General features: G+C 38.9%; 1 protein-coding gene across 2 annotated transcripts; it reads left to right on the forward strand.

Annotated features, from left to right (window-relative positions):
* The first annotated feature begins 1,920 nt into the window (after positions 1–1,920).
* On the forward strand, positions 1,921–18,918 carry smarcc2 (SWI/SNF related BAF chromatin remodeling complex subunit C2). 2 transcript variants are annotated; one of them, XM_077530139.1, is made up of 26 exons: positions 1,921–2,056; positions 3,463–3,582; positions 3,675–3,760; positions 4,331–4,412; positions 4,573–4,665; positions 5,382–5,451; positions 6,767–6,836; positions 6,938–7,013; positions 7,102–7,346; positions 7,411–7,535; positions 7,606–7,659; positions 7,739–7,776; positions 10,138–10,268; positions 10,363–10,434; positions 10,533–10,646; positions 11,291–11,444; positions 12,611–12,727; positions 12,835–12,897; positions 12,974–13,232; positions 14,192–14,353; positions 14,441–14,502; positions 14,588–14,708; positions 16,087–16,247; positions 17,420–17,554; positions 17,639–17,996; positions 18,133–18,918. In XM_077530139.1, the coding sequence occupies exons 1-26, from the start codon at positions 1,946–1,948 to the stop codon at positions 18,195–18,197; spliced, it is 3,144 nt and encodes a 1,047-aa protein (XP_077386265.1). In that variant the 5' UTR covers positions 1,921–1,945; the 3' UTR covers positions 18,198–18,918. The 2 variants fall into 2 exon arrangements, with proteins under 2 accessions (XP_077386265.1, XP_077386264.1); XM_077530138.1 differs by having other exon boundaries at positions 14,192–14,502.
* Positions 18,919–19,168: the final 250 nt, after the last annotated feature.

The raw sequence follows: 19,168 nt of genomic DNA on the forward strand, positions 1-19,168 counted from the left end.
TAATCAAAGTTGAGAGTGAGTACCATTCTTGGCAAGGAGTTTTGAATGTGGTGCAGACGAGAGCTTTTTGAGCTGTTGGACATGGGGGTGTTGGGGGGGCTGTCATCCCCCACACTCCCCTCAACCCTCAGTGAATCCCAATGCTCCCCCTCGCAGATTCCAACGTTAAGTTAATTGGACAGGGAGTGAGGGTTGAGGAGGGAAGCGTTCAGCCCCATTAGCAATCCCTCTGTGGCAGGCCGATCCAAGAGGATCACAGACTCACAAATAGACGGATTAAAATAATCAATAGGCCTCTCTCTCACTCGCTAGCTCTCTCAAACGCACTCACACACACACATGCAGAGTCTGAGGAATACCAGTTGCACTTGTACTTTTCAATGTTGTCTTTGGACTTTTGCAAATTAGCTTTGGTCACATATACGCGCACGCACACACACGCAGTTAATTTAAGCCTTGAATAAATGAGAACAAGTAAAAAGGTCAGTGAGCTGAACACAATCAGACTTGTCTGTATGCTGTCGACATTTTCCTTTATTCCATATTTCATGTTAAGAATATTTTTAATAATCTATAATTGAGTAGATTTTGATGGTTACATAACAAGAGGACGTAAAAATACATTTGTGAAAATAAAGATATGCTGCAATGATCAAACATATACTGTACTGTATTTATTATTACAAAGTATGTTACAAGATTTTGTTGGTTAAAATGTTTGTGTATTATAACAGATCATCACAGGTTTTGTTTGAATTTTGAATTGCATGATGGGCCACATCAAATGCCCCACAGGCCCTAGGTTCTCCACCCCTGATTAAGAGCATTGCCACACAATCATTTATTTATTATGTCATTTTAGGATGTGTAATAAAACCACCATAAATTATATATCGATGGCTATGAGCGGAATCCTCGCACCTCCAAAATTCTCACTTTTCGGGAGATGGCAAAAACTGTATGTTTGCTCTACCATTATCTAGCATAATGAAAGTGACATTTTACTCAGTGTGTGTATGCCTCCCCAAAATCCAATATTTCACCTTTTTACTCATTCTCAAGGTCTGAGCCCAACATGAGTGCTCTCTACTTAACACCACTATCGCATCATAATTACAAAAAAAAACATCTATAGGCTACAATGCTAACACATTTGATTTCTTCTCTAACGAAGCATTTAACAGCTATTTATTTTATTTTTTAACTGAGCCTACTCAACTGTATCTAACCTAACACTTCACTCATTTTAGACAAAAAAAAAAGGTAAAATCCAGAAGCAGACTTTAAATCTTGAGGCGACCGAATGCTGCCTGCAAGTTTCCAGTAGTGAGGAAGACGTAGCACAGCATTACACACTGTTTAGACAGCTGAAGTATCCAAGAAAGTGAGCTATTTTCAACACTTGGTAAATTTGTGAAAATAACAGACCACGTGATGACCATATATGGACAAGGCCACGACAGAAACTTTTTGTTTGCTTAAAGAGCTCATTTATTAATTAAAAACACATGAAACGTAGCGATTTTGGGGGTCGGTGTGTGTGTGTGGGGGGGGGGGCGTTTTGGTGTTTCAATTAATTTCAATGGGTAAATTGATTTCTATATGCCTGCAAATAAATTAAATTACAAGCTTGTTCACGGAACGAATCAATCTTAAAAAAATCAGTTGTGCTTTAAAATAAATCATAAATATTATTTTACCATCTTTCTTAGATAGCGATTTTAAATGGCGTTTTGTCATCTTCCTGCTTTTATGTTGGGGTTTCGTTTCATTTAATTTACATCGTTTATTTTAAATATCTGATGCCACGCGTAAAAACCACATTTTTTGGGACTACAACAGCGACCTCTGCTGGACATTCAGTTGTAATACAGTAAGTGTGTTGCAGTATCACCGCGCTGCCTCTGGGTGGCGGCCGACGTCGTCCAGTTGTCTGCAGGCAAAGATGGCGGTACGGAAGAAAGACGGCGGCCCGAATGTCAAATATTTCGAAGCGTCCGATACCGTCTCTCAGTTTGATAATGTGCGCGTCTGGCTGGGAAAGAATTACAAAAAGGTACTGGCAGCATGATTTGTAGACTTCCATTTTTCACGCCGGAGACGTGGCCAGGGAGCCACGGGCATGAGAGGCAGTGACAAAGGGGAGGGAGGGTGCTCAGCGTCCAGCTGCTCGCTCGCTTCACTCGAGTCAGGATACAAAAGGATGCTGAGCTCGTAGCGGCGCCAGATGCGGTCGCCCGTGACTTTATCCTCGCCTGTTAATGTGATGGAAATGACGAAATAAGCGTTGCAGGCGTTGGCTTCGGAGCCAGGACTTCACACACGGGGCTCGGACGCTAGCTAGCTAGGTAGCTAATCGGCTAACGGTGCAGGAGGCGCAGATCCAGATGTTGGTTGGATGTGGCGCGCGCCAACTGGATCCCTGGCTGCCCATGTATGAGCTGCTGGACTACAATTCACTAATAAAAACGTTATTATTTGAACTATTACAAAAAAGGCAACAAGGCCAACTGCCTAGTTCACCCTAAAGGCTCATCAGTGGCTCTAAAGCTTAAAAATAAAGCAGTGCAAGCCATTTGAGCATTTATTTGATATTACCATCCATCTTAATACCCATGTACTACTATGCTTTTTGTCACAAGTTTGGCTGTCCACTAGAATGGTATAATGTTTTACTAGTAGCACACATCACACTGGTGCATTAATTGGTTTAAACAGCACAATAGTACATGGACCATAAGAGGAAAGGATATTGAACAAATTGGCATTGTAGCTTGATTTTTAAGCATTAGAACAACTGGTGGCCCTAATAAGACATTTGAACATTATTTTATTTCCAACTAGTGCGACGAATTAGAAGTGCAGACTAGTGCGCTAATAATAAATGCTCAAACAGCTTCATAGAAATTATTTTGAGCATTTATTTGATATCCAGCTTAAGGTTCAAAGTTTGCGCAACAATGTTTCACTGCTATTTACCAGGACAGGGACCGAGACCTGGCATGAAAAACTGTGTGTTAATGACACCCCCCTAAAGGGTTTCTAGTTGCCTATACACAAGAGGTGCCACAAAATGGCAGCAAAGCATTCATCGAAATGAAACTCCTCAACTAACTTCCACAAAAGCATCAAATAACAAAGGATAAGTTCCCCCCAAAAAATCTGTTAATAATTATTCTCTCTTTATGTTACTAGTGATGTAATACTGTGCACTAGTTGACATCTGGATGCTACTAATACTCAGTGGTAATATGTGTAGATGTTGTAAATAGTTTCATTTTATAAATGCAGTCTAGATATCCAACCACTGTGCTTTATTGTCTTATACTATTAAGGACAGAGAGCATACTAGTACATGGAGCTAAACTTGGCTGTTGTATGAATCCTCAAACATGTCAAAATCTGCTAACCAGGCACGATTTCAATTTTCAGTTCCCCTAAATGAAATGTCTCCCATCTCAGTATATCCAAGCAGAGCCCCCAACCAACAAGTCTTTGTCCAGTCTTGTGGTCCAGCTGCTCCAATTCCAAGAGGAGGTGTTTGGCCGACATGTCAGCAACCCGCCGCTCACCAAGCTGACTGTATGTCTTTGCCACACACAAGCACATGTTTAGCTAAACATTTAAAGGTCTTCATTACTAAATATAATAATATTACTAATATATGTCTACAGATGAAATCTTTTCTGGACTTCAAGGCTGGAGGCTCTCTTTGCCACATCCTGGCGGCTGCCTACAAGTTCAAGAGTGACCAAGGATGGTAAGACTTTCTTTTCAGCTCGCATTACTGCATTGCTAGCATGTGATCTAAAACTCCAGAGAATTATTGTATAAGTGCCACTTTGAGTACATGAAAGAATCACTTCAATAAATACAAATTAAATGAAATATTTGAAAGAACCTTGTAGCTATGAATACAGCCTACTTAAGTGTTTTTTTCCCCCAGATCTGCAATTAGTAATTACATTTTAGTACAATAAAATTGTGTTTCTTTAAGTACGGAAGCGTAGAGCTGCCAATGTGGAGTAAACATTTTTGGCGGGCGAGTATGTTCGAACATACTCGCACATATGTTCGGACATACTCGCAAATATATTCGAACATAGTCGCAAACACATTTGAACATACTTGCAAAACAAAACAAAAAAACAAAGTGATTGATTAAAAATGTGCGATGTAGTCAGAATACAAAACGATTGGTGTTCACTGTATATTTCGCTCAGTAGTGCTGTTTGTAATAGTAGATTATGCGTAAATATAATTATGTTGCACAAATGAATGTTGACTCTGGTGCACTTTCGTGTGTAACTCCAGTCTAATGTCCTGGTAGGCGCAGGTTTGACTTCCAGAATCCGTCTAGGATGGACCGAAACGTGGAGATGTTCATGACGATTGAGAAGTCTTTAGTGCAGGTGAGTCGTCCTTTCGTACGTAATTCATGACACGCAAACCGAATTTCCAAACATTTCAATCATTCATTCTGTCACTGGAGGTCCATCTGTGTCATCCCAAGTCATACAAATGTGAATAATGAAGTTAGAAATGATTTTAAGCATATATTTTGTGCCTCAGAATAACTGCTTGAGTCGACCAGTCATCTACTTGAGCTCTGACATCGAGCCAAAAGTGCTCGGAAAGCTGAAAGACATCATCAAGAGACATCAGGTGTGTTTTCTACCACATTGTTTATGACAATTATTAAGGCGCCAATATTGAACATTTTGACGAATATCGGTATGGGCCTTTTTAAAAAATTTGACAGCAGATAAAAGGTAAATCTAAAACCTTTTTAATCTCAGGCAGCTATTTGCTTAAATGATCAGTTAACTTTATAAGAGATGCTGCTGACCCTGGCAACCTTCTGAAGCTTTTGTTATGTTTGACATTAAAACAAGAAATGTGAAAGTTTAAGATTTCAGGTATTTTTCAATTTTGAAAAAAACATTTACCATGGAAAACTCTAGAGAGCTATAGTATTTACTTGTTTAAGTTTCTATTTAACTTTTTCAGACGGACTGCTAACCTTGCAAGCTTTTAGAAAGACGAAAAAAAAAATCTACATTTTGAAAAGTCAGGAAAATTGTTCAAAAAACATGCTTTACGGCAGTAAAACAAAGTCACAGATTGGCATTTGTTACCATTATTTTATAAGGTAATATTTTTTCACCCTTTTTACTGAAAATGAATAGCAGCTTGAAATATTGATTATCGGCCTCCTTGACTACTAATAATCGACATTGGTAACAGCCCTAAAAAAAAACACATCAGTCTATCTCTAATAGTGATACTTCTTTTTAATCCCTCCCCCCATTTTTTTTGCTTTGTATTTGTATTTTTTTATTTCTGTATTATTTGACTTTTATGGATGAACTCTCTTGTAGGGCTCGGTGACTGAGGATAAAAGCTCCAGCTCTCACATTGTAGTTCCAATTCCCAGCAGCTTGGAAGAAGGTGAGACTTCAACAGTTTTTTTTAAGGAAAATATTTTATAATGTTATGGAAACTAATTATCTTGCATATATTAACATAAATTTATACTGTATGTTCAACAATGGGCTTTTCACTTCTTGTGCATGAAGCAATATCAAATTGGCCTTGGCTGTTAAGCCTGCTCGGTACAGACTGCTTGCTTTCCTGTCGAGCTGACCCTCCCCTTTCTTCTCATGATAATTTACTGCACACACTCTCACAAATCAATTCTTATATAGACTGCCCTGTAAGATTTGTGTATATTTGAAGCTTCAAATATAAAGAAACCTAAAAGACAAATTGTTTTCCAGACTGTTTCAGTCATCTCACCTAACTACTGAAAATTCCACAACTATTATTATTATTATTATTATTATTATTATTATTATTATTATTATTATTATTATTATTATTATTATTATTTGGTCTGAGTGCACCCACAAAAAAATCTGAACTTTTTCCCCACATAGCTATATTTATAAGATGTGCAAGTATGCAGATTACACATATTGCTTCATCCAATGTCATCGATTAATTTACACCAAACCTCATGTGGGATGGCTCGATTGCCTTTCAGTGGCATTTCATTTAAAAAAATAAAAAATAAAATAAAAAATAAAAAAACAGCAGTTAACCCTTTAACAAAGGAGTTCATAAAAAAAAATCACGAACAGTAAAAACAATTTTGTTGAATTTAATTGAAAGTATGAATACAGGACTGTCTCAGAATGCTTCAGCATTCCCAAATATGTTATTGTGTATTTTTATTCTCCACACTTTTTTGTCGCGTAATAACTCCCACATAATACTTCCAATTTACACTGTTCAAATTTCAACTAGCTGCAAAAATCCACGCCTCCCGGGGTATATATCGTCTGATTCCACATTACTTACAGTACTTGCACAATTTAACGTTAAAGATCAACTTTTCCCCATTCATTTTCAATGGGACAGACATTGAACTTTTTCCAAGTTTCATGCCCACTTCCATATATATATAACTTATCATCATTACCAGGTGTCTGATACTGCTCAGTGGCACAGTTGGTAAAGTGTATTGCACAGTTACCAGGAGATCATAATTTATCTCTCAATTGAATTCATAAGCATTCCACATGCATGCAAATCTTAGCATTCAGCATTCCCACGCAATTTCTCCAGAAATTGCACTTTTTTTTTTAGTCTAGTTGTTTATGCCATTGTGATCAAATCAAGGGAAAATCATCAGGTTTCATGTCTGAATTTATGGAAATCTCTCTCTATCTCTCGTTCAACCCCCCCAACCCCACCCTCGCAGAGGAGTGGGTGCGCCCTGTAATGAAGAGGGACAAACAAGTTCTCCTTCACTGGGGATATTTTCCTGATAGGTTTGTTCCCAGTTGGAGCTCCGTTGCATAAAGTTTGCACATTTTCGAAGAGAGAGATTCCGAGTTATTGAGCATCTTTTTTGTCTTTTCTTGACCTGTAGTTATGACACGTGGATCCCAGCTAGTGAGATTGAGGCCTCTGTGGAAGACGCCCCCAGCCCAGAGAAGCCAAGGAAGGTAATTGAGTGCCAGAATATTCCCAAACAGAACTTTTCAACTCTCTCTTTGCCCTCCAAAATTCTGATGGCATAGTCTTGCTCTGCAGGTCCACGCGCAGTGGATTTTAGACCTGGACCAGTATAACGAGTGGATGAATGAGGAGGACTACGAAGTGGGAGAAGGCCACCCCAAGAGGAAGAGGATATCAGCCAAGACTCTGACAGATGAGGTGACCACTCCGGACGAGCGGAGAGATAAGAAGCCCGTCGGTACCAAGAAGAGGAAGCGCTCGCCGTCACCGTCTCCCACACCACCACCGCAGGAGAGCAAGAAGAAGAATGCCAAAAAAGGGTCCGTGTCAGTTGCCACTGTTAATTGGAAAGTGAATGGCCTTTAAATGAAATGTATGTGACAGGCCGACGACCCCGTACACTAAATCCAAACGGGGTCAAAGGGAAGAGGAGCAAGAGGACCTCAGTAAGGATTTGGATGAAGCGTCACCTGTTCCAGCATCGGAAGACGGAAATGCAGCCAAAACAAGTGCGCAGAATGTTATTTTTGCTTTGTGGATTGCGAGCCAGCTGATCAAACTTTTGTCTTCTTTTTCTAGATAGCACAAAGAAAGATTCTGATTCAACACCAGTCAAAGGAGGAGCAGATATGGGTGAGAATGAAAACAGCTAGAATTCATCCACATTTGTCTTTGGAGAACAACTTTCTAACTTTTTTTGTTCTATCTGCAGATGAGCAAGAAGATGAGTCCATGGAAGTAACAGGAAAGGTAAGTTGGTGTGCAAAGTGGCGACCACACATGCTATTACATCTACAATCATTGGTCGGAAGATTTGGTTTTCCTGTGTAGAAACAACAGATCGTCAAATATTCTTCCTCAACAAAGATTATTTTAAGAGCTGTCAAACAATTAAAATTTTTAATCAGATTTATCACATCTTAGAATTTTGATGAATCACGATCGCTTAATTAACTGGGACACTTAAAACGTTTAAAATATAACGTTTTTATATGTTTTAGGGAACAAATTAGTTAAAAAGGCTTTTATTTTTTATTTTTTGAATGCGTTTTTATTAGGGGTGGGACAAAAAACCGATTCGACCGAACCATCGGTCGTCAAGGGGAGCTAAACGGCCGTATCGGTAGCAGACTTGTCAACCGATACAAAATCCGCCGGGAATCCTTAGATACATTGCTTGTAAAGCTGTGGACCGGATATCGCGTGGCTGTGAATCGGTTGCGAGTGAGGCTTTATGGTTTTCATAACAATAGCAAGAGTTCTGCGCCGTGCTCTACTTGTTTTGTTTACATTTCAGTAGCATCACTATTCAAGCTACTTCCCTGTTTACAGAGCGCTAGCAAAGTAGCGCTCAGAGACGCTTCATTTCCCGGATGTTGTAAACATAATGCAAAGACGTTACGCACCTTGGGGGGAGCCTACCGTCAACGCCGTGCTCGCGACACGGCGCGCGCGCGCACAACGAGTGACAACATGCAACAGTTAGCAGAAGCCGGTGCCGTACATCTCGGTATTTCCCATTGCTATCGAGTCCTCTCGGTGCACTTGTCCCGGGCCGGCGTTGGTACTGCGCGCGAGCCAAAAAGAATAACTCCCGTGACGATCCAATGCATGGATTCAAACGACACAGGTATGTCCCACAGCCAACACACCAGCTAAGCTAAAAGCACACTGCAAGTATCTCATTTCTCAGTTTGTGGCTCCCTGTCAATGTATACAACTAGCATGAGCAATAGATAGAACTGAGACGTGGCCGTGATTACGTCATCAAACGCAAAATGAACAACAGCCCAAAAAAACAAAACATAAACAGTAGTGATTCCGTGGTCATCATCTTGTCTCAGATTAAAAAAAACAAAAAGATGTCATACATTAACCAAAAATGAATATGATGGCAAAAGAAAAACAAATATTGTTAAAAACAAAAATTGTTGATAAAAAGGGAAGGGCACTTTTGGAAATATTTTTGGATATATTAAGTGGTTAAAATGTGTTTGATAGATTTATTGTTCCATAAGGTGGCTTCATATTTCTTTTGGCTGGACGGTAGGTTTATTTCATGTCTTAAATTTATGTTTCTGAAATACTTCACAATGTGCACATATTCTGTTTAATTGTGTTGGTGTCTTTTTAAAGGTTAAATATTTATATTTCAAATTGAATTATCAGCCTTTTTTTCCTGATCCTTATTTTGAATAAAAAAAAAAAATAAAAAATAAAAAACAATTATAACTCTCAATAACGACTAATAAATATTTAACCTGATACATTTTTCAGTCATATCGCCCAGCCCTTTGTTGCGGTCCATTTAAATAATTGATTCAATATATAAAAATATAGAAGACATTTTTGTTGTTGTTTTTTTTAAAACACATTTGTAGATACTGTAAAAATTTGTGGTGTTTTAAGATTAATGTTTACAAGCAACAAATGTCACTATAAGTTTTTGAATATTGAAATGAATCGTATCGAATCGAAAATCGTATCGTTCCCAAACTTAATCGAACCGCATCGAACCGTTCTGTTCTGAAAGATAATCGTTTTTCAATCGAATCGCAACCTGTGTATCGAGATACATATCGAATTGGCCTCATGTCAGAGATTCCCACCCCTAGTTTTTATCAACATTTTTACCCGCCAAATTTAAAGAGCACCTGTTATGTCTTAATTCTTTCGACATGTAATGTTATATTTCCATCCACTGCACACGCTCATCCTCCTCTTTTTCTCATCAGTTAATTATTTGCATAATTTAAAATGGGAAAAAAAAAATTACCCCAATATTTTGACATGAACAATATTCTGAATGTGATACACTAATATTTATTAAATGTTTTACTTTAATGCATGTAGTTAAGGTTATTGCTCACACAACCTGTGCTACCTTTAACATAGCCATCCATTGTCAAGATAAAGGATAATCTGTGGTCAAAATTAACAGTGTGATTAATCTGTGTTAATATATGATTAATGCGATACTTTTTTGTGATTAGTTAATTAGTTAACGCTTTAACTTTGACAATACTAATTATTTTTAAAATGTTGTATATTATTTTAATAAAGAGAACAGCTAAAATGAATATTTCTGATAAACTATTTATGTTGCCTTAGGAGGAGGAAGAGGGCTCCCCAAGTGTTAAAGGGGAACCAGTCAAAGGCGCGGACCTTCACGAAGACAACGTGACGGAGCAGACACATCACATCATCATACCAAGCTACGCTGCCTGGTTTGATTACAACAGGTAATGGCAAAACTCAAGAAAATCACATATCATGGGTGCTTTCCTACTTGGTGTAAGCTCACCTACTACATGACTCTTTGTGTCATCCCCTCAGTGTTCATGCTATTGAGCGCCGAGCCCTCCCAGAGTTCTTCAATGGGAAGAATAAATCAAAAACCCCGGAGATGTAAGTCATGTTGGATTTTAGAAATCACCATTTGGTTTTGATTCTAAAGTCATATGTTTGATACTTGGAGTTTTCTCTCTGCTCCCGCCCATCAACAGCTACCTGGCATACAGAAATTTCATGATTGACACTTACCGACTAAACCCTCAGGAGTACCTCACCTCCACAGCCTGCCGCAGGAACCTGGCTGGCGATGTTTGTGCAATCATGAGGTAAGTACAAAATGTCATTATCACGACTATAAGTGGTGATTATGGAGAAACTGTTAACACCTACAAGCATCAACAAACACAACAGTTAATGACATTCAGAAGCGGAGCAGAGAAAACACTTTGAGGAAAACATTAAAACACATTAACAGGATACTTTAAAAACATTTAAGGGTAAATAAAAAGTAATAGTTTTCAAAAATAACTAGTTGGGAAAAAACGATTTTAAAATATTTACAAAAAGTTTTTAACTTGGATTTAAAAGCATAGACTTCACTTCTGTTGGCAGCTTATTTCATTTGTGTGCAGCATAACAGGTAAATGCTGCTTCAGCATGTTTACTTTGAACTCTGGGCTCCACTAATTGACCCAAGTCTGCAGATCTCAGGGCCCTGCTGGCTTTATATTCAATCAGCATTTCTTGAATGTATTCAGGACCCAAAACATTCAGTGATTTATAGACCAATAGCAGAATTTTCAAATCTTGAAAGCCTTTAGGACTGGAGTGAGACTGTATGTTCTGATCGCTTAAAGTAAGGTATTTTGTGGTTTAGGTTCAGGCATTATTTTGATTTACATATTTAGATTTACTTTTGAAACAGTTTACGTGAGGACATAGTGCGAAATCAATCCATCTGAACTTGCAGAGTCCACGCCTTCCTGGAGCAGTGGGGACTAATCAACTACCAGGTGGACTCCGAGAGCCGGCCCACCCCTATGGGTCCCCCGCCCACTTCCCACTTCCATGTCCTTGCAGACACGCCATCCAGTCTGGTGCCCTTACAGCCCAAGACGTCACAGGTCTGGACACATATGGAAAACACAACATATACAGTACACAGTGTTATTTATTTTATTTTATTTTTTTGTATTTTTTAATATTATTATAAGGAAGCGTATTGCATTCACTTGAAAAAAATAACAAAACTGTTTTTCTGACTAATTTTTTGGGGGAGCTTTGTTTTTTGAGTATTTTTTTTATTTTCTCCGTTTTCAGAATATTTTTTTTTTCTGTTTTAATATTTTTTTCTGTCATAAAAAATATTTTTTTTTTAAACAAACAAACAAAAAAACAGGGAAAAATATTAAGGAAAAACAGGAGGAAAAATTACTCAGAAAAACAGGAGAAAAAAAATATTCCAAAAAAGAAAAAATATATATATTCCAAAAAACAGAGCACCAATTTCTGTTTGGAGTTAATATAGTGCCGGAGGCGGGGTGGGGGGTTTGTGCCGGGGTGGTCACTATTTTTTAACAAGGGAAAAACAAAACGGCACAAACCCCATACCCTGCCCCCGGCCTTATACTAACTGCCTACAAGCTGTGTATTTCTCACCTGTTCGTATACTGTATAGTTGTAGTCTGTGCTGGTGGTAACAAGATGGCTGCCCAGTAACTTAAAAAGCTTGCACTAGCATGTATGGGCTATCAGCTATCCAGTCATATATACAGATTAGTGGTCTGCAATAGGTCACTTGGTGTTCAGAGGTAAAAAATAAATAAATAAATACTCTGAAAAACAGAAGTTGGTGCTCTGTTTTTTGGAATAATCGTTTTTCTGTTTTTTTTTTCTGAATAATTTTTTTCCTCCTGTTTTTCTGATTAATTTTTACCCCTTTTTTTCTATATATTTTTTTATGACAGAAAAAATATTCAGGAAAACAAAAACAAAAAAAAACAAAAAAAACAGAAAAAAAATTAATAAAAAAAAACCAAAGCTCCCGAAAAAGATTAGTCAGAAAAACAGTTTTTTTTTCCCCCAAGTGAATGCAATATGCTTCCGTTATTTATTTATTTATTTATTTATTTTAAACAGTGTTTTTAATGTAGTTGTTTTTAAATTGTACGGTGTCCTTGAGTGTCTAGAAATGCGGCTATAAATATAATGCATTATTATTATTATTATTATTATTATTATTATTATTATTATTATCATCATTATTATTATTTAATGTGTGTTGTTGTAGACTCCTGCGCCCCAGCAGATGATATCCTTCCCTGATAAAGTGAAAGACAAACCAACAGACCTGCAGAACTTTGGGCTTCGGACTGACATGTACAGCAAGAAGTTGGGCTCTTCGAAGGTATTCATTAAAAAAACTGACAGATGTGATTTACAGTCAGTAGAATGAAAGAGTCCGAACTTTTTTGAGCCACCATATTGATGACGTAATAATGTATTTGTGCACAGAGCAAGAGTGCAGCAAACTCTATGAGGGATTGGACAGAGCAGGAAACACTATTACTACTTGAGGTACATCACTTTGACCAAATGTACCAATTAAAGAATCAAAATACTGGATATTAGAATTACAATTTGCTGTTTTCAGGGATTGGAGTTGTACAAGGACGACTGGAACAAAGTATCAGAGCACGTCGGCAGTCGCACGCAAGACGAGTGCATCCTGCATTTCCTTCGCCTGCCCATCGAGGACCCCTATCTGGAGGAAAGCTACTCGTCCCTGGGACCGCTGGCCTACCAGCCGGTGCCTTTCAGCCAAGCAGGAAACCCCGTAATGAGCACCGTGGCGTTCCTCGCCTCTGTAGTGGATCCCCGCGTGGCCTCGGCAGCGGCCAAATCTGCTCTGGGTCAGATTTCTCATTTTCACTCTTTTGTGACTTGAAAGAGTGTGCGCTAGTGTTCATAATAGTAGCGCTGAAATGGTTAATCAAGCTCATATAATTCAATTACAAAATAAGTTGGCGCAAAATTTAACACGCCGATTGGCTAACTGTTAGCTAGTTAATAGTCAGCCGCTAACCTCGGCTCACAGCAGCCATTTTAACACTAATTTTCCAACTCCCAACTCACTCAGCAGGCCACGTCACAGATACTACAGTGAAGTGTTAATTTCGTCAACAAAAACTAAACAAAAATAATTTCGTCAACACACATTTTTCACCGGACTAAAATTAGACTAGACTAAGCTAAACTAAAACCCACATTAATAAACAATAATGGGGCTAAATCAGTATGCATTGCAACTAAAATCAGGACATTTTAGTTCATGAACAAAAACAGGACGAAAATCTTGTAAAATCTTGTCTTTGCTAATCTGTCACTGTGACACGGTCATGGACACACCCCCTTTCAAATCTGCAGCTATCGCAGGGTTCCCCAATTCCGGTCCTCGAGGGCCGGAGTCCTGCAGGTTTTCCATTTTGACGAACCAGACGAACAAAATGATGTTTTGTTGGACTCAAATAAAGACTAAAATGTCAGATTTATAGTCGACTAAAAATGGACTAAATAAAAACAGCATAAAGTTGACAAACTATGTTAAAAACTAACAAGCGTGATTGAAACTGGACTAAAACTGAGACTAAAGTTGAAAATGGCCGATGAAATTAACACTACTACTGTGTGACAAGTGACGATAGTGACCCCAAGTGGACAACAATAATACTTCCCCCTCACATGCACAGTTTGTTGTTTAATAATGAAAAATAAATGTGTATCCGATTAATTGATAGGATAATTGGTACAATATTTGATTCAACGCAAGCCTAAACCTGTAGTAACTTAACCCCTCCTCCTCTCTCCTCAGAGGAATTCTCCCGTATGAAAGAGGAAGTTCCTGCGGCCCTGGTTGAGGCTCACGTGCGGCGGGTGGAGGAGGCGGCGAGGGTCAGCGGGCGACAGGACCCTCTGTACGGCCTGGAGGGGAGCGGCATCGCCGGCACCGGCCTGGAAGAAGGCGAGAGACCGGGTAGGAACGACGCGTGCCTTTACAACACCATAGTCCATCAAATCAAATTGAAAACATTCAACGACGTCTTAATGGTTTCCTGCTCAGATGAGAACAATGATGAAAGTAAGAGTGACAGCCACTCAAATGAGGAGAAGAAGGATGCCAAGGTAGGATGTGTTTTTGCTGTACTTTTTTGTTTTGCAACGCAAAGGTTGGTAGACTCATGCTCTGCCGTCCTCCTCTCGACAACAGGACAGCAAAAATGGAGCGAATGAGGAAGAAGAGAAGGTGACAGAGAATGGGAAGAAGGAAGAGGAGAGAGGAAGAGACGCTGAAGGCGAGAGGGAGGCGGACAAAGCAGAGTCGGAGATGGGTAGGAAAAAGAGAGCCAAATAGGCCAAAAAACCTCACCAAAAAATTCACATTCACGAAGGCACCTCTCATCCATGAAACCTCACACCTACACAGAAACTGTCACTCAACGTGCAAAAACGTTCTATAAACTCAGGAGAACAACAAAAACATCATACACACCAACTCTCACTTACTGCCAACAAATATTGCACATAACACAAAAATCTCACACAAAAGAATGTCACAATCACTAAAAACTTACACACTAAAATTACACATCAAAAAAACAAAAAACAAAACGAAAACTTGACCACTGAAAGCCTCTTGTGCGCACCCAAAACACTTACACATAATTTTTTATGGCTTATATGATCAGGTTATTAATGTTAGTTTTCGTTAACGGAATAGAATAAAACAAAAATGTTTCTTACAGGAATACTTGACTCATTGAACATTTTTCAGCAGTGAAAAGTTCAGATTTTGTCCAGATTGAATTTGATAATGTCATTATTTTTCATGTACAATGAATACCTTTAAAAAGTAATCTTTCTACTTGCTGTCGACTGATGATGACATCACCTGTGCTGAGGAAGTAGGTCACGACCAATCATATCTCGCCTGTTTTCTGGGTTTGGTCAGTAAACTGAGCCATGATTGGTCGTTACCTACTTTCTTAACTCAAGTGAAGTCATCATCAGTCGACAACAAGAGGAAAAATAATGAAGTTACCACATTAATTATTGACAAAATATTCACTTTTTACTGCTGAAAATGGCTCAATAAGTCAAGTATCCCTTAAAAAAAAAAAAAAAAAAAAAAAAAAAAAAAAAAAAAAAAACACTAAATGAAACTACATCTTCATAAAACTAACTGTAATTTTAGCCAAAATGTATTTCGTTTTCATATTTGTCAATTAATATCATACATGAGCTTTCAGGGATCATTCCAAGTGTGTTGATTATTTGCAGAAGAAGGAAGGCCTTTTGGCTTTTTTTTTTTTTTTTTATCATGCGCTCAACAAATAAGACAAGCCAAAACTAACAAACCTGATCTTTAAACAAATTAAAACTGAATTGAAATAGAAACTAACTACTGTATAATAAAACATTAACTATAATGAAAAATCCAAAATTATTATAACCCTGGAGTGTGAGACTCTCTCTCTCTCTCTCTCTGTGAGTTTTATGTGACTGTTAGAGCAGGTTTATTTTTTTCTGAGTGTGAGTTTGAGAGTGTTTTGTGTGTGTGGGGAGATAAATGTTATTTTTGGCCTATACAGCACCTTATAAAATGGTTTTCCTCTCACATGCACAGAAAGTCTTATCATTGAAGGTGGTAACTTCTATAAATTAGTGGATGGATACATTTTTCTGATATTTTTTTTTTCTTCCTTTCAGGTGAAAGCGAGAAGGAGAAAGATGGAAAAGAAGGCGAGGAAGGACAAAGAGAATCTGAAAGTGAGGGAGAAAAGAAGGCCAAGGTGGAGCGGGACGGGGGCGAGGGCAACCTGGCCACCGCCGCTGCATCCGCACTGGCAGCGGCAGCCGTCAAAGCCAAGGTACGGCACAAAATCATGTGACTCAACTTCGAGCTGGGAAGTTAATCGAGATTTGCTTTTTTTTTTTTTTTTTTTGGTTTCTCATGATCATAAAAACACAAAAACTGATTCATGTGATAAATGGCGCGGTGTATGTTTTCAAGTTCCGACGTTGTAAAAGCACCCTGAGTGCACCATGTTGTTTATGTGGCAAGTGTGTGACAAGATTCTTAAAAACTGCTTAATGACACCACAATTTGAGTTTACTGTAAAACTAAACACAACAAAAAGAATTACATACATCGTATGCAGGGAGTCCTCGAGTTACGTCTTAGTTCCATTCCTACGCTAGCGACTTAAGTCAAATTTCCCCATTGAAGTCAATATTTACATCAAAATAATTTGCATACGAAAAATCCAAAATACATTAAAAAGAAAAAAGAAAAAAAATGAAAAAAAATAAGAAGCTGTACTTACCATTAATGCTTAGAGGTGGATGGAAAAGAAGGGGGGGAGGCTGATGTGGGGAAAAAAAGAGGGCGAAAAAAACAAAAATACTCCCACAAGTGCAAAAGCACTTACACTAGCTAAGGGATAAATAGCGGATGAGGAGCCAAAATGGCGGACGAGGCCAAATGGCGGACCGGGCGTAACCGTTGTAAAGTCGAAATGCCTTAGGTCGGGTGTGCCTTAACTCGAGGACTCTTGTATTTAAATACAAGATATACTTCGATTTAGAAACATTGCCAGTGCTAGCTGTCACCGTAAAATCCCATTGAAAATTAGCATCAAGTTCAGTTTTGGGAGTGATATTTCATTATTATTATTATTGTTGTTGTTGTTGTTGTAATATATTCAATTGTTATTCTTTTAATTTTAAAGGATCATTGTGCAGTTTGTCACATTTTTACTCATGACTGCCACCTCTGGCCCAAAATGTAACTGCAGCATCTGTGTTAGGCTCGTTCATTTTTTTTTTTTTTTTTTTTTTACTAATACTATACTATTATATTAATGTATTTTCTGGTCCTTTCAAGTCAAATTTAAAGTTGTGGTAGATGAAAAACAATATATTTTGAACTCAGTGAATAATTATGTTTATTAATTGTGATTTCAGTATCAATGAAAAATAACAATAATTTTGTTCTACTTTCTACCTGATCTACCTCTAATCATCTTTTTGTCATTACCAGCACTTGGCCGCAGTGGAGGAGAGGAAGATCAAATCTCTGGTGGCACTTCTGGTGGAGACCCAAATGAAGAAACTCGAAATCAAACTGCGACACTTTGAAGAACTTGAAACCATCATGGATAGAGAGAGGGAAGCTGTGAGTGGCGGACCGAAGTTTCATTTTCAAAGATAGCAGTTTTAATTGTTTAAACGTGCTCTTTATGTGTCTCCACGCTTCCAGCTGGAGTACCAGCGACAACAGCTTCTTGCCGACCGTCAGTCCTTCCACATGGAGCAACTCAAATACGCCGAGATGAGAGCTCGCCAGCAGCACTTCCAGCAGATCCAGCATCAGCAGCACAACCAAGCCGGGGGTCCTCATCCCCCCCAGACCGCTTCGGGCTCCCAAGGCTCGGCTTCGGCTCAGCAATCCGCCGGCACGCCGGCGCCGCAGCCGGCCCCCAGCCCCGCGCCGTCTTCCTCCGCCGGGACAGCATCGGAGTCCCAACCGCCTCCGGGTGCCCACGCGTCGCCCCCGTGCCCACCGGGCCAGCCCGTGACCGGCCACTCGGGCTCCGGCGGCGCCCCTGCACTCCACGGTCAGTGAGAAGCAAAATCACATCGCAGCAGCTAACCGACTAACTGCCATTCAATCTTTTTTGGATGGAGCTGCGTGCTTTCGTGTGACGACAGTCGATCCAATGTTTTCTCCTGTTCCCATCAAACCACTCCCAGAATCCAACACTCCTCTACCCGGCGAAACACTTCACCCATCTGCTCCGGTTCCACCTCCGCAGTAAAAGATGAAGAATTTCCATTAAGAAAAAAAAGACAAAAAAATTGTCATTTTTCTTATCCAACTGGACAATTGATGTGGGGCAAGACGACCTGTTAAAATTGGATCAAGAAAATTGAGATGAAGAATTTACTGTAGGTTTTCACACTACATGATTTGACATTTTTGGTGAACTGTGAAGGTCTTGACATGTTTATGCTGGAGGAAAACACGAGTCATCTTGTTGCTTTGATTTTCCGCAAGACTAATTCAAGTCAAGTTATCAGTCTCAAGTCTTTTGGATGTCTCTTGAATTCCCGTCGGTACTAATTGACATTTACAGTATGTAAGAGAAGAAAAAAAAAATGCACTTTTAATCTTTCTTTGGGTCTCATTTTAAGACTTGAAGCATCCATGAAATTGAACTTAAGCACTTATATAACCCTTTTGCTGTCTTAAATACCTTTTCATACAGTTGTGTGAACACTCTGAAGGACACATTTTCATCAATGTTACATGAACAAAGTCTGGATGCTATTTAAAACAATGTACTGTAAACTGGATCTTCTGTTACAATTTACATGTATTCGTATGAGAACTGATTGCAAATATTGACAGTGTGACCACCAGAAAAAAACAACAACAACAAAACCACTTAATTTTCAAGTACTTTAAAGGCGAAGTCAATCCATTTTTTTTTTTTTTCAATAATATGTTCTATGCAGCCCCACTAGTCTAAATGCAGTATTCTGGTTAATATTGCCTTAGTGGAATATGAGTTAAGCAGCAAAATCCAGCCGTTTTTTTCCATCTCAGGCGGCGGCCATTTTGCCACTTGCTGAAGATGACATCACAGTTGCTCAAGGTGTCGGGTAACAACCAATCGCACCTCAGCTTGAAAGAACAGGTGAGCTGTGATTGGTCGTTGCCTGATCCCTGAGCAACTGTGATGTCATCTTCTGTCGACAGCAAGTGGCAAAATGGCCGCCCCCTGAC

This window comes from Festucalex cinctus, chromosome 8 (genome assembly GCF_051991245.1).
Source record: "Festucalex cinctus isolate MCC-2025b chromosome 8, RoL_Fcin_1.0, whole genome shotgun sequence".
In the NCBI taxonomy this organism is placed as follows: domain Eukaryota; kingdom Metazoa; phylum Chordata; class Actinopteri; order Syngnathiformes; family Syngnathidae; genus Festucalex; species Festucalex cinctus.

Bases quoted from the DNA above. Each gene is read 5' to 3' on its own strand.
- smarcc2 (XM_077530138.1), top strand. From the start codon at position 1,946: ATGGCGGTACGGAAGAAAGACGGCGGCCCGAATGTCAAATATTTCGAA. The intron at 10,435-10,532 runs GTAAGTCATGTT...GCCCATCAACAG, and splicing joins AAATCAAAAACCCCGGAGAT to CTACCTGGCATACAGAAATT. The intron at 14,503-14,587 runs GTAGGATGTGTT...TCTCGACAACAG, and splicing joins AGGAGAAGAAGGATGCCAAG to GACAGCAAAAATGGAGCGAA.